Here is a 27,874-nt window from a genome sequence, read left to right as displayed (position 1 = left end):
CAGCCCTAATCCTAGGCAAGTAGCTATCATACAATATACTGAAGAGTCATCAGCAGGATTCTCAGTGTAGCTAATAAGCTTTTAAAACACATTACAGTGGAAACCCTATGCATCCAATAAGCTAGTTTTACTCCAGTGAACAAAGACAGCAGACTTGCATCCAATTCCTTCCAGAAATGATGTTTTAAGAAAGTTTAAACGTGGGCCAATAATATTATACACTGAGAGATAAAACGATATTTCAAGACTTTATAGACTGCATTCTTAGTTTAACAGTAACCAAAGAAGAACACAAGGCCTTCAATGAAAGTTATTTAAATTTGAATGCAGAGAATACTTTATTAACCGATTACAGTTTTGATGACCAATTTTAAACCATAACTAGTGTGGGAAACAAAAAGGTGGACATTAAGGCTGAGCCATATATACATAGACAAATCTGGATACTGATAATCTGTACATTTAACCTCTGCTTTTTATTTATACATCTTTTATTCAGTGTCTGAAATTAATCAAAGAAAAAAAAAATCAAGCTGGCCATTAATTTCAGGTCTTGCATCTGGAATGAAATTTTTGGATGGGTTTTTGCAGTATAAAATCTCAGGGGAGATGAAACAGAGTTGCAGCCATATTCCAAATGAAGTGTTCAAATATATTTGGAGTTTATTATTGTTGTTGTTACAGTTTTGTGCAATTTATCATTTTCTCTTCCATAAAACTCATAGTAATTCTCGCCTTTAGAGGTTAATCTATTTAAGATGGTATTAAATTTGACTAACAGGTCAGGAGATCAATATAAATTAAGTGCCTGTGGTGTGTATCAGTTTTCCCAATCTAAGCAACCTCTAACTTTAAAGTGAACACATTTGCAAGTTTACAGAATTACACTGACTTTCCAACAAAACCCAGAAAGAAGTTAATTTACTATTGTTGCACTGTGAACAGTAGTCCTACATGGTGGATACTGTTTTCCATCTGTACAGTTCCTTTTTGTAAAGCTGGGCAACATATATGAAAACAGACATCAACTGTTTGTGTTCTCTGAGGAAAAAAAAAAAAAAAGTTTCAGCTCCTTAGTTCCAGTCACTGAAGGAAGAGGCAGAGGCAAGCTTGAATTCATCCCAGAAAACTGAGTAATTGGTTTTATTTGGTGTCTTCAAGATGCTTCACCTTCTGCAGGAGATGTAGGTGTTGCAGGAGAGACCATTTCGGGTTTTCGTGAAATTCTGTCCAATTCTGCCTGAACATCTGTTAAAACTGGCTTCTGGCCTACAAAAGACAAGCATATAGTTTAGTCATGCTTATGAAACAGTTTTGGGAAAGCCTCTAGTATCTTTATTTCCTCAAGAAGCACCTTTAGAAATGAACAAAAAACAAAAAGAGAAAAAACTATGTTTTTGCTTTAGACAAATTCTAAACATTGTTATTTCATACTCTGTATGCAGAGTGAAGACATACTAAAAATCAATAGCAAGAAAAAGGGAAGAGATATCAAAACACATTCTGGCATGTTTCAGATTTCTCAAAGCAATTTCCCTAATTACATATTAATTGTCAGTACATTTTTATGCCTTATAGTGGTTCTTCATACAGAAAAGCTAGTAAAGGTTAGCAGTTAAGAATACAGCTGATACAGAAAACTGTGTAGAAGTATTTTAAAGTAATTCTGAACTTAAGTCAGGTGTTTCATCACACACTAACCTTGAAAATCAGTTTCACATATAGTTGGTCAGCATAAAGCTGACATCACTACCCATGTGCATGTGCACACACATAGGCAGCAAATCCCTTTCTCTGCTCACCCATTTACTTCCTCACCAACTTGGAATGGCACAAGCATTTATGCAATCACACTGGGACCTGATCCAAGTTTAAACACAGTTTTTTCCACCAGGCTACTTTTAACTCTTATTCCCCAGTCTAGGTTTCTATCCTCTTCTACAAACACATGTTCTGTCACAGCAGTGGAGAAGACTATATGGAAAAGGACAGTGTAGGACTTCAAAGTATATGCCATTACAAGTATGCATGTTTTTTTCAGGCTGTAAAGGAAAATTTTGACACCTAGGTAACTTTAGCAAGGTTCAACACAGCCTTTCTGAAGATACAAACTTAACGGAAACCACCCACACAGCTAGTTTTTGCTGGGTGTACTGTGCTGTTCTTCAAATTATTTAAAGAAAGCTAACATCATATCAGAAGCAAACCAGTTAAGATTACAGCTTATAAGCAGAGAAATTTCCCATAATTGCCATGAGGAAAATAATTCTCAAACTCCAAACCATTGTTTTAACAGCCAATTTTCAGATAAGTGACTTTTATAGATAACACTAAGTACAAGACAGTAAGTGGTGAGGAAGGTGTAGAGCCCACATCTAAGACAAACTTTTTTGATTTATAACAATTCCTTGAAAGGCTAGTCCTCTGCCACATTAAACTGGCCATTCTCTAATTATTGTTGCAGAGTAGGGAGACTTCTGAAGACATTTTCCTCCTTAATATTTTAATTCTGTTCTTGAAATTTCTACCACGGCCCTGGACACATCCACTCTCCAGAGTGCTACCTTCATTTCACTGGCATCACCCAAACCAACTGCAGGCCACTCCCCACAAGATATTTCAGTGGGTGCTCTCTCCATCTCACATTGTTCAAATGAATGCAGCTGATTCAATCTCCACAAGTTGTTCAGACTAGCCCTGCTGACTTTGCCTGCAGCAGATTAGGAAGTACTCGCGCACTTTGTTCTGCCAACTGAGCTTTGCATATAGAAAAGGGAGGTGTACATATGGAAAAAAGCCTATTCAAGTGTTAGTCTACACAAAATGTTAGTGGGAAACCAAGTGGTTTTTCCTTTAAAAGTAAACACTAACATCAAGTACAAATGAATCACAAGCACTCCTACTTAAATGCAGCACTGCTCTTGAGGGTGGTAGGAGAGTGTCAGTATATAAGTTCAGTATATATGTTCTTAAAGCAGAAACGTTTGCTATGAAATAATGAGAAGCACCAGAATAGGCTTGCAATTAGTTTTAAAGCAGTCATTATTATACATTTCAGATGAATACTAAATACTAGTGACATCATATAAAAAAAAGCTATCAATGGAAAATATGTAAGTAGTTTTACATGCTGTCAAAGTCAATCAAATCAAAACTTTTATCCAATAAGAGCTAGATCACTAACAAATTAAAAAAATAATCTTTTAACACTGACAGTATTGCTAAAAAATACAATTAAAAAAAATCAACTTCAAGTCCCAGTGTATCTGACTAATAAAAACATGGCTTCTACTGTAAGCCATTAATAGGGATGGTGAGGCAAGAAAAAAGAAAAAAAGGAAGTTATATGGACACAACTCAGACTTAAACAGCCATATAAAAGGTTTTCTTTGATCCTCCGAGAGCCACAAGAAAGGCAATACTAACAATATTGTGAAGAAAAAAAGAAAAAAAAAAAGAAAAAAACGTATCCAATAAGACACCCAATTAAATATATTCAAACTCCTGATAACCTGTATTAACAGAAATGATGCATCACACTCAGTTTAGGTTATGAGCTGATCTTTTACCACTAATCATACCAGACTTTTTTGCTGATGGTGGTAAATTGCTGCCAGCACCTCCAGTGCCACCTCCTCCAGGACTGCCACCAACACCACCAGGGCCACCAGGGGAACCAGTTTTCTTACTCAGCAGACTATTGAAGAAGTTAGCCAGGACGCCTTCACTGGTAGCTCCAGCTATAAGGGGGGGGGGGGGGGGGGATAAAAAAAAATACACACAACACATTTTCTAAATAAATACTGACCTTGTGTATCAGTCAATCTAAACAAGCATATTAAAGCAAGCAGGCAAAAGGAGCTATTTTACTTCCCAATTGTATTTGCCCCCTTACAAGAAAAGGTACCTTTCATATTGGGATCAATTTTTTTGGACCCAGTAGGGATAGGTGTAACACTGGCAACGTTTGATGTTACGGATCTATTTGGTGTTCTAGGAGACCCTCCAGGAACTCTTGGTGAGGCATCCTATGCAAAAGGAAAAAAACAAAAAAAAAGTCAAAGCTGAAGTAGTCAAACTTTTACAGAATTAAAATCATGCTATCTAAGACCACATGAAATGAAGCATTATTTTGTTTCTCACGGCTCAATCTGGTTTTTATGATAATGTAGCATCCCATGCAATTGAAATGATGCAAGATTGATTTTACTGATTGTATATGGATTTTTCCCACACCTGCCCAACATTATTACAAATGTTAACTTCAGCCCAACAGCTAAAGCACTGCTGAAGCTTTTCATTTCATCTCTGCGAGAAACTTGAAAATACCTTCTGTTGCTCAGTAGTGCCTCTGATCGTAATGAAAACTGCACTGACTGGATCAGAGGAACTACATCAAGTGTCTTGGAAAGAAAACACGTACCACCAGCATTGTGGGAAGGATTAAAGGCAAACTGTGAGAAAAGCATTACTTACTACTTCACAGATAACAAGTCATGTTTCTGCAAAATTGCAGATCATCTAAAAAGTAAGAGCCACCTTTATAAGATCACATGCTCCCCATTAAACTTGTGTTACTTTTTAGTTATTTATATTTTAAATACATTATTTAAGTGTAGCTGATGCCATAGTTTTCATTTGAGCTCAATTTTATGCTGGAGTCTAATATTCTTTGAGCAGCAGTGCCAGGTTCAGGACATACAACTGACCGGGGAATTCAGCCGACATACAATTTGCTCCCTGACACACATCTAGGACAGAAGGAGTAGTCAGCTAGTTGCTTAGATTCACTCTAATGCACAGGAAGTAAACCATGACATTTAGCCATTGCTGCCAGTATAAGTATAAGCAGTCATGCCTAGCTGGGAAGAAGTATCATCATTTCAGAGCAGTATAAGATGCAGACTTTAATCACTAGTTAAAAAACAAAACAAAACAAAAAACCCCACAACACTCTTTACATCAAAGAATATTTGGTAGTGGTTAAAAAACCAACCCCCTAAACATATGAAAATGAATCATTTTCATGTGATGGGATTTAAAATTCTTATTACTAACCACTGGCCTTCCTGCAGCGGTAGGTGGTTGTTTCGCCAACTGCGACTGCAAAAATAAATAGATAAATAAACAGATAGATAGTACAAATTCGGTTTTTATATTCTTTAACAGGACTTGTTAAGTGAAACACTGGCTGCTTGTTTTTATGGACAGAAAATTACCTGCTGCTTCATAAGAAACACTTGGTCATCTTCTGCTACAATTTCTTTTTCATGAACAAACTGCAATACAAAAATATTAACATCATTTTGATTTAAAAAAGTATTTGCCTTTTATATCTCTTGATGAATATGACCAAGGCATTCAATAATTAAGCAAGTGCGGTCTGCAGTCAAAATAGTATTTTATGCATCTTCTGTATTTATTTTTAAGACTGCTACATTAGGACTCCATTTAAGTCTAATTAATTAGAAATTAAATAGAATGATCATTAAGTCCTTCTACCTGGCTGGCATAAGGTTCTAGATGTCCTTGTGGAAAGACCCATTACATATGCAGTAAAAAAGGAATGAAGGGAGTGGTTACAAGGCATATTCAAAGGGTCTCAGGACCTGTAGGAAATACTTATTTTACAGGCATTTAAAGCATTTGATATACATTTAAGTCTCTCTTCATAGACGCACACTCCATTGCAGCATGCTTACATGTCTCTGAGCTTATCCTAGCCTAAGCTTGGTAGGTATTATTTTATGGGTAACTATGGCAAAAGTGATTCTTCACCTGCATCATTATACTGGTACATGAACTGTACAGAGACATCTTAGATCCCAGTTCTGTGTATCAGATCACAAACACTCTTCCAAATAAGCCCACTACAAAACAAACAAACAAGCCTTGCCACGATAAGTGTGGAAATATCAATATCAAAATTTATAATCCAGGCCTGAAGCTTATAAGCATGTAAAAAAGTGTTAGTTGTATTTTCCTTGGCACCTTAGAATTTCATATACTACTGTATGTCTTTATGTCTCCCTAAAAAAACTACAGAAAGGACACAGTATTGGTTTTCTCAACTTGGAAATTACAATCAGTCCCAAATTCTTAGCTTAGTTCTAAAAAGCCACAGAGATATTTTCCTTCAAAAACTTCTCCACACAGGGGTTCATTGCTGCTGTCATTTTATTCAACAATCCCACATATGTTTTCATGTAGTTCTGTCAAAGTCTTTGAACAGTCTGAAAGAGAAGAATGTGCTGAATGTATTTAGAACCTGTTTTAACATGCCTACTTTTGGTTTTACACTGTCTCAAGCTTTGTGTTTCCATAAGGAAAAAAAATCATGAAGTTATTCATAATTCAGAGCATAATGAAGTGTTCTTAAAAATACTAAATCAACCATGACCAACAGTTAAATGACACTTGGACTTTTCAATACTGAGTAGGCATTAAGAGAAAAACAAGTATATTTGTAGTCTTGAACATTGTAATAGTGCCAGAAGAAGACACTGTGTAAGCTGAAGAAAAGCTATACAGAACACAAATACACCCAATGATTTTCTGTTAATTTAAGAAGAAATTGGAAAACAAAATAAAGACAAAATAAGCAAAACACACACAAAGTGGTCTTGTGATAAACCGGAAGCAAAGACAAGCAGCACTCCAAAAACTGACAGGTAAATAAAAAATGCTGAATGGCAAAATATTAGCAAAATTACTTTTGTTTTAAAACATCTCAATTTACCTTCCTGACTGGTGGCTTTGTTATGATATCTTCAAAACTGTCTTCCACTTTTAGTGTCTGAAAGTTCTCATGCAATATTCCTATCTTCTTGTCATTATCCCAACCTGCAGGACTAGATAAAGAATCATTTGGCTTTAAATTCTGTTGGTACTTCAGGTTATCCTTGTGGGCAATCCTGATTTGCACAGAGCTGAAAGCCAGGAAAGCTGAAATAACTCCCCTTCTTCCATGCAAGCTGTTTTTTGGCTAGTGCAACTAGTTAGAGATTGGGGTTTGCTCCCTGTAATACAGAGGAGAAATGTCTCCTGGTTTAACATTTCTCTTTGTGGTAGTGACAATTTGCAGTCTTGATCCACTGGCACTCACCAAACCCCCAGTCTGTTCCTCATGAGAATGTTACATTGAACTTTAAAAAGTGTAAACAAAAAATGGCCTCTATGCTTTTTAGAGTCTTGGACAAATACACTGTGCAGTCATATATACATAGTAATGCAGATAACTTACATAAATACTGCATCTTTTTCCACAACAACAGCTGGAACATTGAAAGGAAATCCATATAATTTCTGGACTATGTATTTATATACTAAATCAATGTTTTTGTTTTCCTTTACTGAAGTGTAAATAAGTGCTGCCCCATCTGAATAAACTTGTTAAAGAAAATTCAGTTTTGTGGTTAGTAAGAGATAGTAGAATTCCCCCCCCCCTTTTTTTTTCTTTGTTTATTTTAAAGGATATCAACTTTAGAGAATTTAAAAGAAGAATACAAATTCAATTAGGTCAAACAACTTCTAGAATTTAATTTTGAAACAAACTATTCCGTAGTTTAAATTTTTTCCAGGGTTTATTTTAGGCCAACTTTATCTGTTGCTTCTATAGGCTCCTCTCACTTTCAAAGCCCACGATACCACTAGTTTCACTATGATGTCTTCAAAACTGTCTTCTGCTTTTACCATCTGAGAGTTTTCATGCAGTATTCCTATCTCTTATCATATCCCATCTTGCAGGACTCGATAGAGAAGTCACACAGATACTCCAGCATTAACACTAGTAGCCTCAAAAATGCCAAACAGCCTCTCTCTTCCTCTCCTGGGTATTTAAATTAGAGGAGCAAGCTCATACATTATACAGCGACCTCCTTTACAATCAAATGAAGGTAAACCGGTTGTGCTGTGTATCAGTTTTTAAGTTACTAAAAGATGAAGAGAGTGCTTGATATTCTTGACATGGGTCAATATCAAAATAATACTGCTTATACACAGGACTAAGCAGCCAGGGAGGTTTAAAATAATTTTTACCTGAGATTAGAACATGCCAAAACCAATAACCTATTTCTACATATGCAATTCAAATTCAGAAAGAGAAAAGTTATCTAATAGGGTATGATTCACATTCAGCAACGATTTGAATAGAACTCCAATTTGTGTATTGGCTACACAGTTACAGTGACCAATTCCTATTAATCTTTCCTATTCTTCCTCTGTCTGGCAAACCTCATTATAATCACCCATCATTCCATTTTGAAAAATGAGGACTTCAAAGCTTTCTGAAGGAAGTGCCATCTCAGAATTAAACTGAGGTCTCAGGTTCTTGAACTAATTTTTCATCTGTCAATTACTATCTTTACGATGGTATTTAAGCTTCGCTTTACCACAGCATGAATGATGGTGGCACAATGTAGACATACTATGGGCATCTAAACTCTAGATCTTAGCTTGTCTAGTTAAACAGTATATTATGCACTTTCTTGAACAATGAAATTTAAGAACAATAGCACAGTGACAGCTTATGCATGCTGTCTCTACCCAAGCAAAGAAAAGCCAGTGGATCTTTGCCACAGCAATTTGTACTTCCTTCCCTCATCGCATTATCTTGTAGAATTACTGAAGAGAGACTGAATATTCAGGATGAAAAAAATAATATGCCTTATGTTTATCTGAAGTACGATCATAGTTAAGTGAATTGTCTTGCTGTTACTATTTCAGGAAACTTGTCATCTAAGGCTTGCTGATTTGGGAACTGCCTGTTAATATGGAAATGAAGGCAAGTAAATAAATTGATTGTAAGGGCACATGTCAGACTCTTGCATCTCCATCAAAGAGTTAACAGCACTCAACAGGAAAAAAGGAAAAGTTACATTCAACATTGTCTACAGAGAGTAACTGAACCAGACTTCCTGCTACAGTGAAGGAATTTAGTGTACTTCTTTGGTACAGACACAAATACCCTTTTAAGCTGGTCATAACTAATGCAAAGATTTAATGGAGTCATTATTATCCTTATGAAGTGTTAAAGGATACATTGTAAGCAAAACCGTCGGATATGTGACTGAATGAAGTCGAAGTGTTCATCCCTGTAGTCATGCTCTTTTTCCAGAACACTGATGGCATCACACTGTCAAGTCAAACACAAAATTAGCTTTCAGTTATCACTGAAGTAGCAGTGCTGCTACACCTCCAGTTCACAACTGGGGGGAGGGGGAGGGCAGAACAAAAATCTGCTGAGATAGTTTATAAGGATAACTGAACAAGTAATTCTTTTAAACTAATAAACAGCTTGACATGCATATACTGTGGTCAGCATTAAATTGGGAATTAAATTGATTGTGATTTCACATTTACTTCCCCTCTGCCTCCCTCCCCTGCCCCCCCCCCCAACTCTATGTGATAACCCAAAGTCTCTGTTGAAGATTGACCTATTGAATGAGAACAGCATTCTCTGCATGATGCTTCTGCATACTGGGGTATTATAGAACAGTCTTTTTGGCCAGTGACTAGCTAGCCCTTTGCAAAGAAAGCCAAAAGCAAGAAATGCAGAAGCAGAAAAAAAAAAAAAAGTGTGTGTGTGGGGGGGAGGTGCACAGCATGGGGTGAGAGGGATAGATAGCCAGCAAGAGAGAACAGAAGTGCTTGAGTGTAGCAAATGAGAGGGTTAGCCTTGCAGTGAAGAAACAGCACCTGTGTCAAGGAGCTTATTCTTTCACTGTGGGCCAGCAGAGGCTGCAGATGCAGTATGCTTAATGCCCATGGGAACTGAAGAGCCAGAAAGAAAGATCACAAGAGAACTACACCACTTTTTCTTTAGACTGAGAATACTCTCACATATCTACAGAAATCAAAACAGGTCACAGAAGCATCCTAAGAATTAAGGAAAGTTAGTAGAAAAACACTTTACTAACCAGAACCCTCAAATATAGTCATCTTCAGAGAAAGATCAGAAATATTAAAAAAGTAAAACCCAAAACACTGTTTGTGTGAAAGGAAGATTTAGCAGACTAAGGTGTATTCTAGTTAGTTACTGACTAGCTCACTTCTGTGAGCAAAACTAGGTCTGAGGTATTCCTCAATTCCCTGCAAACTGGTATGACTGCAGGAAAAACTACTCCCAAATTAACACACAGTCGGGACTTTCAGAAGACAGGCAACCTTCAACACTGAACACTTAAGGATTCTTACGCTAGGTATTCAGAATGACTTGAGAACCACATGCTTCCAACCCCAAATCCACAACTGACAGAGTTCCTTAAACAAAATATGCAAAAAAACCTAAAACATGAAACAAACCTTTGTACAAACTACTACTACTGGAATGCCTAAGTTACATGTTAGTGTATCAGCACCCAGGGGTAAAATCACACTGTCATCTTTGTCTTCCTGTAATGAAGTATTTCTTCTCTGTGGAGAAGCTGGAAAATCCTCGCCTGGTTCTATATATTCCTGGAAATCTCTTACCACTGAAAGTAAAAAAAAGTTGTATTAAAAGAGCAGCTACTGTATTATTTCAACAACGATTTCCACTGCCATTAATCTCTAGTACTGTTTATTGTATTGTACTTCTGCTTCTTTATGTTGGAAAGAATTGAACATGCCTTGAGTGCTGCCTGTTTGTTTTATGCAGCACAGGAGAGAGCTAGTAAATCCAAGATCTTCTTTATCAGCAGGTACAAGAACATGATCAGAGGAAAAGAGTGTCAGTATAAGGACGTTAACCCAATTGTATTTTAATCATTGTGGAACCACTAGGCAGTTGCTATCAACTACTATTACTCGATACATCTCCTGAAGAAAGTCAATTTCCTTGTATTCTTCTTGGCATAATTAATGGAACAGGTTGTTAGAATAAACAGAAGTAAGCTTCACATATATTGCTTGGCTGCTACCTTACACCACTATGACCTAGAAATCCTATGTCCACACTTCTCTTTCTCTCTGTACAGTGAATCTACAGTAGTAATAAGCAAGAAAAATAGAATAAACAAGTGTTAGTTATTTAACAGCTTTCAGTAGCAGTAGGACATCTGTTTTGCAGTGGTAAGAGAGCAAACACCTCTATTATATTAGCATATAAACATACTATTAGTTAATACCATATTAAATATTGGGTATGTTTTCACAATAGATCAGATACTACTTTAAAATTTAGCAGGAAGGATAAGTTAAAATATAACAAGAATTAGAAACAAAAGATAAAGTTATACTTGTAACTCTCTTGTTAGGTTCCAGTGCATACACCCAAGCCTCTAATTACATGGTCATTTACTACTGCTGCAGTCAAGGATGCAGCATTAGGCATCAAATGCCTATACCTTTCCTATCACGTCCTGTTTCACACAGCAGAATCAACATTTGATCTGAAAACACCACTGATTACTTTTCCATGAGTAGCACAGCCTGATTCAGCTAAAAACTCAGGCAGCAAAACAATTTAGCTGAATTGTGCACACTAGTGGCCAATTTCTCTAGTACATTCTCACTGCTTTTTCCCTGATTTATGTTAATCCATCCCTACCTTCTCTGAACTGATTGGAGCCCTGTGAGTTCCCACCTAGAAAAGCATTAGTTGAATCAACAGGGAAAGATCCATTTCAACAACCTGGAGAAAAAGGCTTATTAGGCCAAGATTATTCAACTTCTATACAGATTTCAGAGTTTACAATAACAAAACTTTTTTTTTTTTTTTTTTTTTTTTTTTTTACAGATTAGCATCTCTACTTCAACAGTCAGTTCATCAACCCTCTGCAAGCCTCCTAAATTGATATTATTTTAAATGCAGAGCTCTCATTGAGATATGCCAGCCACACAAGGGAGGCTTTCCCCCAGAGCACCCTGTCTGTTCTGGGAGAGTCACAAACTAAAATAAAAATCATGATACTCCAGTGCTGGAAGTCCTCCAACAGAGTCCCAATATTCCCATTGAGTGTCTATAACATAATAGTTTTTCCTACAAGTAGGGAAAGCAGGAAAAAGGAGGAAGATTGTATTCCAGAGTCTTTGAGCTGTAATATACTACATCAATCTCAAGTCTTCCTAGAGGTATAATGGAAGTGACCAGGCCATGAGACACAGCTGAATTCAAAAACAGGAAGAAAGATCCCACCCCCAGAAACAGCTGCTGTTTATCCCATAAGACTTCCCCTGTGCCAGTCTCAGTCCTCACAGGGTCTGTCTCTGAGTGGAGTTAAGTTGCTAGAACTGGAAGATAAACCCAGAAAAACACCCCCAGAAAACCACATCCACAAACCCTCAGTAGATTTCAATCCTGTTAGTGAGTTCAGTCAACTTACAGGACCCTCTCACGAGCACTGAAGCTGACAAAAGGACAGAGCAGGACCATGCAGCCAGAAGTCAGGCAAGCAAGATTTCTCTCTCCTTTTGGCAGTCGCAAGCTGCTGGTAGCCTAGCCATGCATGAAGCCACACCATAGGAGGGCCAAAACAAAACTTTTGCCAACTCATATCTGGATTGTATCAAGGGCTTCTATTATACCCTGCACACAGACCATCAGTATCTGCAGGAATTAGGTTAGATGATAAAAGAACTCAAGATGGCAGATAGAACCTTTGAGTAGCTGTTACTCTTGTCTCAATTCATCACTTGAGTTTTCTGGATTTTCTAGAATCTCACTATTCTGTTCAGTCAGTCAGCAAAGGAGCTAAACAAACAGCTAAACATTACTTGATAACAAAGATATTGCTTCCTTGGTACTTCCATCCAGTAAAATCATATCGTGAAACTGGTTTTGGGTGTGGGTGTGTGTTTTAATATATGGGGGGAAAACAAACAAACAAACACACACACAAAAAAGCCACACACACACCCACACCCCAAAGCTGTTGCTCTCCTAAACAAGTTATTGTAGTGGAAGATAAGATCCTCAAGGATGAGACTCCCCTTACAAGGATCTGTCTTAAAAGAACGACCACAAAAAAACAAAAGAAAAAAAAATACAATTCCAGAGTATCTACAACTAATACCATGTGGGCTATTTTAATCACAGCTACAACTTGCATTTCTGACAAAGTTATTCAGCAATCTGGCAGTCAGTTGCTTAAAAATGTCCCAGTTCAAGAGCAACTTCAGACTTATAAACATAGTTAAATCATGCTATTTGATCTTGAAACATAGCTTTCCCAAACACTCTTTCTTGAAGTAACTCAAGGGGAGGCAAATGGAAAAGATTCATGTTACGACTGAGATCAGTACCCCCAGGGAAAAAAAATGGCTGTCCAAAATTAACCCGGAGCTATCACATTATTAAGTTCATATAAGTACTTGAGACCTATCTGAAAGTTGACTGGGATATCTCCAACTCCCAGTTTTAAATCACATTTCCAAAGCATGAAACAGACTGCAATGGAGAGGTTAAATGGTGCAGAAAGCATTAAGCATATTTGATTTCAATGGGTTCCTACATATTTGCAGAATACTCACACTTTTGTTCCATTTCTTTCATTTCTTCGGGAGGAATTTTTAACTTGTCAATATGCTCTCTTACAACACTTGCCCATTTTTGTAAAGAATCCAGTGCAGTCCAAGGCCTAGACATGTCTACTACCAGCATAACCAGAGTGTCCTTTAGAGAGCTTGCCTCCATTGCAAATTTAAGAAGACCTTTGTGATACAGGTCACCATCCAAGATCCATACATTACATCTTGTTTGATCTACAACAAAAGGAGAAGAACTGAAGAGTCTTACTTGAAATTGTCCGTTACATAACAGATATTAAATCTTTGTTTCTTGTATTTTACATGTCTAACAAAGAAGATACGTTGTATCAGTTAAATGAACAGATAGCAAAACAGCAAGCTGCAGCTTGTGGAAACCCCCCTCCTCTCCCAAGCCCTGAAATTTAAAGAACTCAGATTAATGGCTGGTAACTGAAGATCTTAAACACATTAGCTGAAAGCGAAAGCCCAAACATAACATTCAACATTTCCAAAATTTATCTTCTTCATTTTAGAGAAGGAGATTTCCCCCCCCCCTTCAAAACGCAACTGGGGGGAAGGTGCAGGGGAATATTGGGCAAATTCAGCCATCCCTTCTCAGTCCTAGGGCTACTCAGCCCTCAAGGACGGCCATCTCCTCTGCAAAACTCCAACATGATATGCCTATATTCCCCTTAAAGGACAGAGGGCATCTTGGCCCTTCAGAAAACTCAAGTAGAATTGCATATTTTTATTGCAAATTTTAATGATTTAGATGGAAAGTTATCAGGCAAAAAAGTTATCCATGGCTAGTCCTTCCAATCTGGAAAAAAAAAAAAAAAAAAAAAAAACAAAACACACAACCACCACACGGCTAGACTGCTCCACTGTTTCTTCCCCCAAAACACTGTACTCATACTCAGACATTCCATTGTGAATGAAAAGCTGGAGATTCAAAGTTAGAGCGCTCAATATAGTTTCAGTTTTCCTTCAGATTATTATTATTTTTTTAAACTTACTACAAGAGTTCTGAGGAACACATTTAAACCAAAAATCCCAATCCCATTAACCCTGTCAAGTCATCTTCGAGACCAACAGTCAGACATGGAAGTCAGGAAAGCAGATGATTTCAGGAAGAAAGAGGGCCTATCTTCTTCTGGTTCTCCTTTTACCTATATTTGTTCTTTTAATGTGGACGAGAAATCCCATTCCCCCCCCCCCCCCCCCCCCCCAGATCCCAGTATGTCCTTATTCACACCCTGTTCCCTCTAAGCATCGCCTCTAGATAATTCATTGTACCTCTACAGTGCCTGGTTATACTCTTCCCCTGTCCACCTTATACAAGCATTGATTATACACTCCATCAGCGCATGTATTTTGAGTCTGGATCTTAAACATCTTTAGCCTTGTAGCTATGAGCCAATTCAAGCCAGCAAAAATCACAGCTTCTCCTTTCCCCTTCAAATTGTTTCACCTCTCCCGTGCCCTTTATATCTCCTTTATCACTGTACACATTTTCCTACCCATCAGTACCTTATATGTAATCTTGCACATTCTCTCTGCTGCCACCAAGACAAAGGTTTCTCTGTGTGTCCACAGAGATAAATACTTACTACAATAATTGAGATGCCAAATAAGAGCCTAGGCATGTTTTCCTCTACGCTTGACAAATGTACTTCTGCCAAGCCTCAATTCAGAATGGTGCAGCTAAGATTGTTTTTCTGGTCTTTTCAACCTTTTCACTGACTCCTCGCCTCCTCTACCACTTCAGTGGTTATTCATGATATCTACTAAAGGCTAATTAGATTGAAAAACCTAAGAACCTCCTAATGATACAAATCATTCATGGCCTAAGCTGGATTCCTGCAAGTAATCTAGAAAGTAAGACATCCCACTTTCATTCCAAATATCGCACTACTGAACCATTACTTTCAAACTGGTTTAAAATATTACTACAACTACAAACTTACCATCTCGATCTTCATCATGCACATTTAAATACAAATATTCCATTCCTCTTCCTTTTTTGTATTCTTCTATTCCTTGAATTTTTCCTATTAAGCTAGTTTTACCTGCTCCATCTTCACCTGGAGAGACAGAAGTTGAATATCACTCAATCTTTAATCAAAGTTACACATCAAAACCCACTTAGGACAAGAAGGGAGCAGTGTACTAACAGGGTGACTGAGCTCATTAAAGTCACGAAATATGTTGGGCTTTGCCCAACTCATTTATTTATTCAAAATGCATACCTCTTCTTCAAGTTGTATTTCTAAGTAGTTACAAACGCAAGAAAGGTTCTTATACATGATTAAAAGATATCTTAAGAAGTAGTTAAGCACTTCACACAATTTTAGTCTTTTGCCTGCAACAGAAATGGTAATAAAAATCTTTCTAAAATGGAGTTCTCGTCACAATAAGCTCATTGTACAATCAGAAGAATACTATTTAAAACTCTCATATCAAATGGCATGGAATGCCAGGCCAAGTAACACAAATTGTTTCCTCACCCCTGTAAGGGTTAGTTTCTATGATTCTCTTCTCTTCTACAACTTTAAAGAAGCTTTAAAAAGATCCGGCAAGCAGTAAGCCATTGTCTTACATTCTGACCCAAATTTGTGTGTTCTGGGTACATACACAATGGTAAACCTACAATCCAGATCCATTCATCCCACCCCTAATCCCACCTATCCTCTCCCCTCCAAAGGGGGTTTGGATAACTAATGAACCTTACAGCATCAGCAGTGTAAACAGTTAGCTCAACTACTGCCAAAGACTCTTCTTGAAGACTTTCCATTTCTAAGCATATGTCCTGGAGCTGGAGAACTTCATATGCCATTTTATAGTTTACAGAGTAATCAAGCTGAATTTGGACATTAGGCAAGGTTTTGCCACTCTAATTTGGGGGGGGGGGTGGGGAGGAGATGGGCACATATCTGTTAAGACTGACATTAGTAAATTCTAGGAAATCATTCTCAGGTTATAAAATTAAGGCTAAAAACAGTTTTATGAGAATTACCTGACCAGTTTCATGTGAAAAAGAACATTTTTTTCCAAGTCTCTCCTATACAGGGAAAGTATAAACGCTTGTTTTTGACTACATGCAGTGGGGGAGGGGACTTCAAGGACAGTCATTTTCACTGTTACACTTAATGATATAGTTTTCCCTGTAAAGGGAGTTGACCATGATCTCCTAGACAATATTATGGCTACATTAGAAAGACTACAGATATAACCACATACTTAATCTGATGGACTGATTTCAAGTTTACCCAACATATTCCCAAAATTACTGCATGAAGTCTTCAATTTAGAGTTTGGATTTAGGTTCAGCTTTGATTAATAGCCTGGAAGCTAGCAGAAAGAAGACTATACTGTAAGTAGCACAGAGGATTTCACTCAATCGAATGAAAAGACATTTAAAACAAAACAAAAAAACATGACAAATAAGACCACAACTGACATTTAAGGTCTAGTTAAGTGTACAGAAGTTGAGTTAAAAAAAGTTTTATCATTTTAACCTGTTCACTCAGTGTTTTCTAGGTCCTTAATTTTATTCAATCTAGATGCATCTGATTATAGGTGATTTTAAGCAGACATCAGAAAAAAGTGCTGTTTTTTATTCATACACCAAGATTATTTTTTTCTTTTGAGAATATTCTCTTTTAAATAAAAGTTCCACCGAAGTAGTTAAGAATTCAAGCTCTTCCACCACAGATGAATTACAATTCCTCCCCTACCCCCACTAAAGTACTTATTCAGGTTTCTTAAATTTGTCATCTACAAATAAACAGGGAGACTTTATTAAGAGCTGCTGCACAGGCATGTTATGCTACTGAAATTGCTATTACTTTTGCCAACATTTTCTGTATGATTCATCCTGTTATTTTACCTTTTTGAAGAGGCAGCTTCAATTCATTTGTGCAAGCAGAAAAGGTAAGACAACACAAAACTTGCTATTCTTTTTTAAAGAGGAGTTGTACTTAACAGCTTTCCCAGTTTCTCAGAATAGCCAACCTCCGGCCAAGTTCTCTTTTATACTAGTTTGTTTTACATAGGTAGTAATAAGGATTACAGCTTGTTACATTGGGAAAGTTCAGCATCTTCTGCAAAATACATCTTCCAGTTCCTAACAAAAGCAGCTGCAACTTAGGTAGGAGACATCTATGATTTTGTCATGTTTAAAACTTTGCATAAGGTACATTTCAGCAATCTAAACTGAAAACACACTTATATCAATGCTAGTATCTATGCAACTTTATTGTTCAAAACCATCCATGCTAAATGATATAGACAAGCTTGACGTATACATCCAACAAGCCCCTTATCACGGCTGTGTATTGTGTGATTTTTTTTTTTTTCCTTATTTCCAAATGCCTAAAGTAAACCAAAGTTCAGTGCTGTTAAGGTAACTTCCTAGGGCAAAATGACAGCTGGAATTTTATTTTTACTCCTAAAGTCTTCCAGTAATTATCTTCAGAGCCCACACAGAAAGAAGTATTGTCAGTATAGCATAAAACAAGTTGACTTGATATTAAGTTAGTACCTTTGGTCACATATGCACACACAGCAGTCATCTTAGTTTTCTGTCATTGAATCAGTTAATTTTGATCTCCTCTGTGAACAAAATTCTCTACTACCTTCTCCTTAGCAAACATCCATGCATTTCAAAATGCCAAGATCAGGTAGGTGGATCTCTGACACATATCATAACAAGTATCATAACAAGTTACTGCTCCTAGAGAGAAGTTGTCATCATTCACTAGGAAGCCAGAATGATCCATTAATGGGATTTCAAGGGTTCAGTACCATTTTCATTAATAACTCAGATAAATGAATAGAGAGTAGTAAAGTTTGCAGATGACAGCAGAGAAGTCTGCTCTGTGAAGAGTGCTATTGACAAACAGTCCAAAACAATCAAGCAATGCATGAACTGTGTAGTCTATGAATAGGACTAGTCACCTACAAGGGTACAAGACAGCTGCCTAGCCAGATGTGCCCTATTTCACAGGAGGGCCAGTTATCAAAAGATTCATAAGCCAAATTAGAATCAGTATCATGGTATTATGGAAATAGATGACAAAGTGAAAACAGAACCATTGTATACATGACGTAAGGACTTCCTCCTTTTCTCTTTCTTACCAGTTAAGCCTCAGTTGAAATACCATACTGATTTAGGAAAACTCTTTTTAAAATAAGCAAAGTAAATAAATTACAGAAAGCCTAGACAAAAGAGACATCGAAAGAATTGTTAGTTTAGTATAAGTAATAAAATCTAGAGAATGCATAGCAGCCCTCAAACATGTATGAATGGTATCTTACTCCAAGCGGACAAAAAGTATTGGGTTTAAATTGTGGAGGATATGTAAATTAGAGCAGGAATATGTAACCATAGTTAAGAACAGGAACCTCTGTCACTTGACATTAGGAAAAAATATTCATCATAAGAAGTGATGAATAGCTGGTTGTGTCTTTGGACAAGAGACCACACTAGGACTTGAGGGTCCATCTACCTCTTCTCCTCCCCCCCCTTTTTTTTTAATTCATAATTTTCACCATGTTACACATACCCTTTAAAATTTTGACAGCTACAAATCAGATATTTGCATCCTTTTTATTCTATTATTTATTTTGAAGATTTTAGGTAGTTAAACACCTGAAAAGCCAATGTGCTTTGAATATATCAAATTATACTGGGAAACAGCAGAAGTATGATTTTGCTTTCTAGTTACTCTTCAGCATGAGTTTCAAAAAAACAAAACAAACAAAAAACCCACAAAACCTTAAAACACTGCTTATCTAAAACTCCAGAGTATGTATTACAAATCTCATTAGCAAATTAATTCTAATTTCATGTGATGTCAACTTTAAGACTTCTCAAAACTCAAAACTTTTGTTGTAATGCCTTTGGTATGTATAGAAGCTTTTCTCCTCCAGAGGAGGAGGAGAACATTTGTGAGAAAATTAAAGTCCATTAGCTATATCGGGCTTGATGGGTGATGTACAGCACAGTAATGTAATTAGTACAAGTACTGCCAGGCACATGTATAAAGCATGTATGCATTTTTTACTTCTCAATAAGAATATATACACACATGGCATTTGAAATGATGAACCCCAAGATATTTAAGCACATTTAACTTTCATGTTGTCTGTGGATATCTCTAAAGCGTAAGAAAAAGCAGTGCTTCTTAGTTTCAAACAAAAGGGAATATTACAATTCAGAAAATCACTTTTTAAAGCTCTGCTGAAAGAATACGTAAAATGGAGCCTCATGCACATCCAAAAAGAGTCCTCATCATCCTTCGCTTCCCCCCAGAATTCTGGGATAGAAAATCCTTTTGCTTTTTCTTTACTCCTAACTGTCAGACAATCAAATTAACCCTCAGCTTTTATACATAAACTTAAGGTAAAACATTTCTGATGCACAATTCTTGACATAGAATTGCAGACCAGAATAACATCAAATAGATCAACACAAATTCAAGATTTTGCATCCTGCTTTAAGTAACATTCAGTAAAAAGATTCTCCTTCCCCACAGTAAATCCCAGAGATCCAAGATTCCCATTACATAAAGCTGTACTTGTACATTGATACTCCAATGAGGAAACAGAAGTGATGCTGCCAGAAAGCAGTGCTACACAAAGCTGAAGACAAGTAAAAAAGGGACAACACATTCAATTTTACTAATAGTTGGGCTAGGAAGCAGTTAAAGCCAAAACCACTTAAAAAAAAAAAATCTGCTTAAACACACAGTATTTCACTTTCTTGGCAACAAAACATTAAATTTCATATTCAACTAAACAAAGGCCATTTCCTTTTTATCCCCACACTGCTACACTTTATTACTTTGATATGCTCATTAAGTTTAGTTTTGTGCTTTTCATCGCTTCTCTGTCCAAGGTGCCACTTTGGCTACAAACTGAAGCTTGATGAAAGTCCTTCTCATTTCCTGGCCTCACAGAGATAAAAGAAACCATAACACAACTCCCTGCCTGGTTTCCTTCCTTCTCACCCATTCCAGATGAAAGTTATGTCTACTGAGCAGAAAATGGAATATAACTAAACATTCTGCTAGAATACAGAATTTAGCAGAGCGGTCACCCATAGAAGGAAAGGATGAGCAGCAAGATGAATGAATTGCCTTCTGTGGACACAGGCAAGTTATGAACTGCTACTTAAACTGGTCAACCATAAACTATGAAATCAGTTAAGAGAACTTGGGCTCTATATTAGAGAGATGCAAGTTACTTTGAACTTAATTGAAAAGCTCTGCTATTATCTTTTTATGTAGGCCTTAAAGCTCAGCTTCTCTAAACTTTCAATTAAACATTTTAAAATTAAGAATATTTACTACTCATGCTATTTTCACATTTCTTTGTTTAGAAGATGAAAACAGAAGTAGATTTTCATTTGTCTCAAAAAAAGACTAAAAAGAGACATCTTTTAGCTCTCACATAGGTCTGTACATGCAACAACCATACATACAAGATAGTATCTCCAGTATGCACAGTAGCTTACACTTTTTGTTCTCATCTGTTTAAACAAATAAAATATACAATATATAATATGAGAAGTCAAAGAAGCAAGAGGTGAACATTTCTTTTACGTCATCAGCATTGTCTGTCTGTTCCTCTTCTGCTAGGGACTCAGATTTTGTTCCACAACTGTTTGAAAAGCCATGGATGTTGTGGGTGACCATAACCCTCTTGGTTAATTTGTGCAGTTAGTTTAAACAAAACAAAGAAACCCATACACACTACAGGTCATTTAAAATCCAGTTTGATACTGTAATTATGCAGCTCATTTCTAGAAGAAAAAAAATGTTCAAATAAGGCCAAGCAAAACTAGAGATAACAGTCCTAATTAACCTCTTCCTCTCCCCCCCCCCCCCAAAGAAAAAGGGGTTGTTTGTTTGTGGAGTAGCTTTATACTTTTATAAACAAAGACAGGTCCTGGATACAACAATTCAAAATACTCAATATATTTCTAGTAATAATAAAAAGAAGCCACTATCTTATTAGAGAACAAAACCACTTCACTTAAATATAATAGAACAAAGCCATGAAGCAGAGTCAGCAGACCTGAACTTCAGTTATCAAACAAGGCAAAGAAACACCCCAAAAATCAAAGTGATTTCTGTTCCACGTGATATGGAATGTCTGAATCTTGATACATTGAATAGTGAAGATGTAACAGTAGCATTAATCATCATCTTACCAGAATCCAGGGCACAAGTACTGTAGCGCTATATATAAAACTTTTCACAAGCACAGGCTGATAACTGCTTTTTCCACAGTCTCATATTAGTTAAATAGACTTTTTTACACACACTGTACTAATTGAAAAATACCTTTTGCAGAACAAGAGCAAAATATGCGAAATTTAGTTTGCTTTCAGGAAACTGAAGAACAAAATTACATTGATTAGATTCTTCTCTAGAACCCCTCAAAACCACACCCAAGTTGCAAATAGGTAGGTCATATCAAGTCATCAAATAACTAGTCACTAAAGTAGAATTTACTTGTTAAACAAACAAACATTGTGTCCCCTTCCCCCCACCAAGTTAGTTTTACTCCACTGAATACATCTTTCCCTCACATATTATTCACCTGGGGTTTTTTTTGTGACACTGAAAAATTAAATAACACTTCTGGGAAGCACCTTAATTGCACTTCTACTTTACAACATGATAATAAGTATGCCTTCTGTCAAGTCCTGTAACGCAAGAACATGTGGCCCAACTTTGAAAACAGATACAGCAATAACATTGTAACTTGGAAAAAGGAAAGTGAAGCATTTCAGAGAATTCAACAACAAATCTAAGCAGCGTGCAGTTCTAATGCAAATTTACTCCTTTAACACAGCATTAAGTTATCTAGTATGTTTTACCCAGATTCACTACTAGAATAGAATAACTCCAGGCTACTATTTGAAGGACACCTTTATCTGTATTCCTGCCTCTTACCTGCCTGCAGAACACAGAAACACAACAATTCCTTTCACTGTTCCTCACCTTTGGCACTATTTCAGAGATAGATCCAGCAATCAGCAGCACCTCTGGTGAAGCAGAGACAAATTAAACACAACTCAAAAATTTCAGAATTTCCCTTGCTGTTCTGACTAAATAGGGCTTACTATGCAGCATTCATTTAATTCTGCTTTTTTGAAAAGATGTTACAGCTGGAAGGACACCACCAAGAAGTACTCCATAATATTAAATAATTTAAAAAATAGTAGTTGTAAAACAAGGAATTATAATATTATCTATAACCCTTATATTTTACAGAAATAAATTTCTTGGCAATTTATTCCTGCACTGACTGAATAAAGTGCATATCCCCCACTGGTGATAAGAATTTCAGAATATTACAATAAGAAGTGTTAAGTTTCAAGGTTAACGTCCCATCAAAACAATTGACACTTCATAATTAATTCTGCTGACCGAAAAAAAAACCTGGCTTATGTTTGGAAGGCTTTTATCACATGTAGAAGGTGAAGAAGTTGCAAGTTTAGATTTGGGAGGGGGAAGGGGAAGGAGGGAAGAAAAAAAAAAAAGCTTTCTGACTTAATCTCTTCAGCGTTAGAGAATCAAGAAGCATTTGAGATGAACAAGCAGGATAGTATCAACAAGCAGCATTTCATCAGTTATAAAGATGAAATGATTACAGCAAGAAAATTTCGGCTATTTCAATAGGAAAAAAATAAAATGGAAAAGTAAATTCGTGCTCATCATTGTAAAATCAAGTGAGCAAATTTTATGTTGATTTGATATACTCTCATGACAACTTGCAAGGCTGTGTCAGAACTTAGTTTTGAAGCTCACTATTGTTCATGGGTCTACCAAAAGAAAGTGGCAAACTAAAACAGCTCCTTAAGTAGTATCAATTTTCTACAACAACAGTCATTCCCAATACATGTACACACAGAAAAGTGTACCTGTAAATTAGCTGTAGACTGTGGAACACTCTTCTCAAGCCTCCTGACAGCCACTGGACAGGAGCAGAGCTCAAAGACTCAAACAAACAGGCCTGGCCCTGCAAAGTGAGATGTCTGGGGTAAAGAGAAAATGTGGACACAAGGCAGTCGAACACTCACTGCCCACTACACTCAAAGCCTTTATTAAATGGAGTAAATACGTAAAGAAAACTAAAATGCTAATGATTCAGTAGAAGCGTAAGCGTGCAACACAAACACTTGGAGTCAGGAGTATGCGTCACTGGATGGTGACATCATTAGAATTGCAGGCAAAGAACCGTACTATGCTTCAGAGACAGAGGAACATACAAAACAAAGCCAGATGGAAAGCAGCTATTCAGTTCACTTGCAAGCTAGGGAGCCTGTTTTCTTGTACATCCTGGAACGACTCTGAACATTACTGCTTGAATGCATGCTGCAATTCACTGAATAAATGATTAGTGTGGGTCTCTGAATTCAAGCCTTCATGCATTCTACAGCACTGTGGATTTCATCTATAGAAGAATAACCTAGAATAGTGACTTCTTAGCTGTTCCCTCTGTTGTAGTTTCTGGTTCAGGTAGAATTACAGTGAGAAGGGAATGAACAAGCGAGTTCCCAGTTGTAAGCATCACTCTTCTCATCACGCTCAAAATGCACCAACGTTTACCAAAGCCTCCTCTGATCAGTTGGTTACCTTTATTACACAAGTGAACAGAGGAGTGCGGGGGGGGGGGGTGGAAATCCCACTCCTTTGGATATCTGCAGAAAGTAGCTAGAAATGGCACCGAGAGCAACCAATTTCCTTATGGTTAAGGAAACAGGGATGTCTTATGTTTTCTGCTGTCATAATTTACTAAATGAGGCAGCTGTAGTCACTATTACAAAACTGCCTAGAAATAAGAATATACTGGCCATAGAGAAACATTTAGAAAAGCCTGCATTTTTATCATTTGTTCATACAGTAACAGAAAAATGCTTCTACGCTACATGCATAGCCAATTAAAGTTCAAAGTCTCCATGGGAAAACAAGTATTTAGACATTTTTCAAAGTGAAACATACTTTTGGAGAAGTACAACTATAGCTTAGTCATGCATACTTTTTCTGGCCAATTTTGAGCAGAGTTACCATTATTATATGCTAACCTCTGCTGCACAAGATGCTGCATCTTATCTAAAGATTAGCATTTGGTATTATGAGTAAGGAAGCTTCACAAAAAGTCAGCTATAGCTGTGTTTGTGGATAAAGCACATGCATCTAAATAATACATTTTTTTACGGCTATTCCTGCCACAGTTCCCTTCAGTTATTTCTGCAATGTCTTGAACCATTTTCCAGGTTTTTAAAAATGAGATGTTAATACAGCCAAAAATAAATACTGAAATAGCAGAATTAGCATGCCAGACATAACCAGATTCCCAGAAAAACTAGGCATGAAAGTATATACAGTGTTTGGAAAAACCTAGACACTGCAGGCAAATTAAAAAAAACTTGTCCTGGCAAACAAAGAAACACTAAAAGGTTGTTTAAAAGGGGGGAAAAATGCATTGTGTCAAAAATAAGCCATCATTCATCATTATATATCATGTTTCATCTGGGAAATTTTAACCAATATACTGTTTATACTCTAACTTCTCTATCAGTAAATGAGTAAAAACCATCAAGACTCTGGTCAGCTTTATGGCCTCTGCTTAAAAGTATTTGAGAAGTGGCAAAACTGAAGATAGTCACAACAAGGAGCAGCCAGTTTGTATTAGCAAAAAAAGCTAGTACAAAGCTATTTAAGGGAAGAAAGCTTAAAAATAGAAGAAATGTGAGACAATGGAGAAACTACAAACAGATGGCTTGAGAACTTTGAAGAAACAGAACTTCATGTACTGGAAACCTGAAGCTGTCTGGTATAGAATACACAAGACCTCTCCCTTGCCAGTGCCAATGTGCTTCAGGGACAGCATCCTGGCCCACAGCTGAACATGCAAGTGTAATATACAGGTTAAATATTCTCACAAAGAACACAACTATGGTCCTCATTGCCCAGTCCTCCGATCTGATGCTCTTTTTCATAAATACATGTGAAACAGTTTTTTTGATCATGGCCTTTTAGAAACCAGGAGTCTTAAGAAAGAACTATAATTTATTCTATAAACCTGTGCATTTGTAAAAAAAGAAAAAAAACAAAAAAACCCACATTGTTCTTAAAGTGTTACATTAAATTAGTCTATAAGCGCCACCTAAAGAGATGAACTACAAGTTGGTTCGTAACAGATTAAACATCACAAACTAAGTTAGCACTTGGAAACATTCTATAACACCCTCTCTAGTTTTGAAGGAGGCATAGTCTCCAGTTCTTGAGTATAAAGGATTGCCAGTATCCCATGTCCTAGAGAGAAACAAACAACAGCATAATCTTTTTAGCAAGGATCACAGATTGAAGAAGAATCTTCCAACCTCAACAAGGACAGTTGTCCAATTTAGTTGCAAAGGCTCATGTAAAAAGCTGCCAATTATTACAAAAATTTTCTTTCCTTTGGTTTAAGATCATCAGGGCTTCCAATCACAATATTTTGCCTAATTACATGATCTACATCACAACAAATTAAGAGTAATAAGTCCTGTATGAGGTTCACTGGACCATCCCATCATCCTTGCACATTTTTCTCTTTCACATTGAGTCCTAAGCCACCACTTAACTCTTTAACAAGAAGGCAAAGATCACAGTAATTGCTTTAGGATTACAGGCTGGGGGGGAACCCTGAAAAACCTCAAGACTTTTCAGGAAGACTACACAGCAGATGAATCATACTATGCATAAACTGGAGTCCACATGACTTTACTGGCTTTCAACCATATTTCCTAACACTAATACATAGGTCTTTTGGGGAATGGGGAGGCTGGCAAAGGAGGGGAGAAACAGCTAGTGAACAAATCCATCCACTCACACTTACTGGATTGTCTACTGCTGGTAGTTAGTATCTAGTAGTCTTTCAGCCAAAAAAAAAAAAATTTAAGTGCCCATTTTCCCTCCTCCCCCTAAAAATTTTTAATTTTGTTTGACATATTATTAGAATTTCTCTTCTTTCCCTCAACACCATGAATAATAGCTGGGTCTCTCATTATTCCCCTATCAGAGTCCCATTTGTAACTTCTAATCCTTGCCAAATGCAAGGTTGGACTAACACACTGGGTAGAGATAACAGAACACAATGAAAGCCAGCAGCAGTAAACAATGCCGCTGTTGCTGCACAACTTGCTGATGATATTACTGCTGACAAGCTCAGTGCATGTGGGCAGGACACAACCAAGACGCCTAAACAGTATACTCCTCCCTCCGGTCAACAGGCAGCAGCCGTCATTCATACTGCACGGGCCACGGAAGCAATTTTTGTGTTTGCATGACACACCATAAGGACCAGCAAGCACCTCTGGTTGCAGGAACGAAGGAGATTTCAGAAAATGCTGAAGAAACCTCACACACCCCGGAGTCCACACTCATCGGGGCAGAAAGACAATAAAAAAACAACCAAACAAAAAAACCCACCTTTCAAAGCCATTTTTACCTAAGAAACTACGGGTAGGTGGAGCAGGGAGGACAGTAAGAGTGTTATGGCGAGGTACCTAAGATGAGTGGGATACCTAAAGCATTTCAGGAATAACCTTATACCCTATGCAACAGGGAGCAAAAACATTTTGCAGAGGAAGAAGCGAGAGGATTAAGTCAGCACCTTGCCACCATCAAAATCCCTCCCTTCCTTCGGGCACTAAACAAGAGAGGCTCCAGATGCCCAAGAGGGGCTTGAGAGCGAGCCTACATGCACCAGGGAGGAGGAGAAAGGGATCAGGATGCTTTTCTCACCCAGCAGGAGGACGTTCTTCCCCGAAGGAAGCTTGGACCTGGAGCGGGTGGACACCTCGCTGAGGATGCAGGACCTGGCGTGGAGAGACGACAGCGCTTGGCGAGGGGAGGGCAGCGGCTGGGTCCGGCTTCCTCGCGTCCCCGCACCCCCACCGCCTCCCGCGGGAGAAGGAAGGGGTCCACGGGGGCAGGGCAGGAGCTGCCGCCGCTGACAAGGGAGAGGAGCCCCCCTCCCCCCCGCATGAGCCCCCTCGCCGAGAGGGGCTGAACGCCAAAGGGGGAGTGGGGGCGGCTGGGCAGCCCCCTCCCCCCGCGAGGCAACGGGCAACGCTCCGAGGGCGCTAACGGCCGGCGCGCGCCGCGGTGCCCGGCCGTGGGGCGGGGCGGGCGGTTACCAGAGGTTCTGTCCATCGTCCTCCTCGCCGCCTGCCCGCAGCTCCGCGTTGTTGTTCGTCGTGGCCGTAGCAGCGGAGGAGGAAGAAGAAGAGGAAAAACCGGCAGCGGAGCCGAGCCCGGGCGAAGAGGAGCCGAAGGAGCCAGCTCTGCCCACCGCCGCCGCCATCTTCGCTGCCTCTTCCCTGCCCCGCCGCCTCCCTGAGACACGGAGCGAGCGGCGGCGC

At 37.9% G+C, this 27,874-nt stretch overlaps 1 protein-coding gene across 4 annotated transcripts; it reads right to left on the bottom strand.

The window, feature by feature from the left end:
* Positions 1–239: 239 nt before the first annotated feature.
* On the bottom strand, positions 240–27,867 carry DYNC1LI1 (dynein cytoplasmic 1 light intermediate chain 1). 4 transcript variants are annotated; one of them, XM_067291459.1, is made up of 13 exons: positions 27,650–27,867; positions 27,255–27,328; positions 15,414–15,530; positions 13,450–13,680; positions 10,303–10,472; positions 9,040–9,133; positions 7,244–7,379; positions 6,740–6,851; positions 5,220–5,279; positions 5,059–5,103; positions 3,908–4,028; positions 3,582–3,740; positions 240–1,269 (listed from the first exon to the last, which is right to left on the bottom strand). In XM_067291459.1, the coding sequence occupies exons 1-13, from the start codon at positions 27,814–27,816 to the stop codon at positions 1,157–1,159; spliced, it is 1,599 nt and encodes a 532-aa protein (XP_067147560.1). In that variant the 5' UTR covers positions 27,817–27,867; the 3' UTR covers positions 240–1,156. The 4 variants fall into 4 exon arrangements, with proteins under 4 accessions (XP_067147560.1, XP_067147562.1, XP_067147561.1 ...); XM_067291461.1 differs by lacking the exons at positions 27,255–27,328; positions 27,650–27,867 and adding exons at positions 22,461–22,504; positions 23,384–23,464; XM_067291460.1 differs by lacking the exon at positions 3,582–3,740.
* Between the last annotated feature and the right edge of the window lie 7 nt (positions 27,868–27,874).

The sequence above is a fragment of the Apteryx mantelli genome, chromosome 2, assembly GCF_036417845.1.
Source record: "Apteryx mantelli isolate bAptMan1 chromosome 2, bAptMan1.hap1, whole genome shotgun sequence".
In the NCBI taxonomy this organism is placed as follows: domain Eukaryota; kingdom Metazoa; phylum Chordata; class Aves; order Apterygiformes; family Apterygidae; genus Apteryx; species Apteryx mantelli.
This window is presented reverse-complemented; position numbering and strand designations above follow the sequence as displayed.

What these genes read in the sequence shown, in the direction of transcription:
- DYNC1LI1 (XM_067291459.1), bottom strand. Translation starts at nt 27,816, where the DNA reads ATGGCGGCGGCGGTGGGCAGAGCTGGCTCCTTCGGCTCCTCTTCGCCC. An exon ending in GACGATGGACAGAACCTCTG is followed by an intron (nt 27,329 to 27,649) that starts GTAACCGCCCGC and finishes TCTCCACGCCAG; the next exon opens with GTCCTGCATCCTCAGCGAGG. An exon ending in ACCATCAGCAAAAAAGTCTG is followed by an intron (nt 1,270 to 3,581) that starts GTATGATTAGTG and finishes TGTCTTTTGTAG; the next exon opens with GCCAGAAGCCAGTTTTAACA.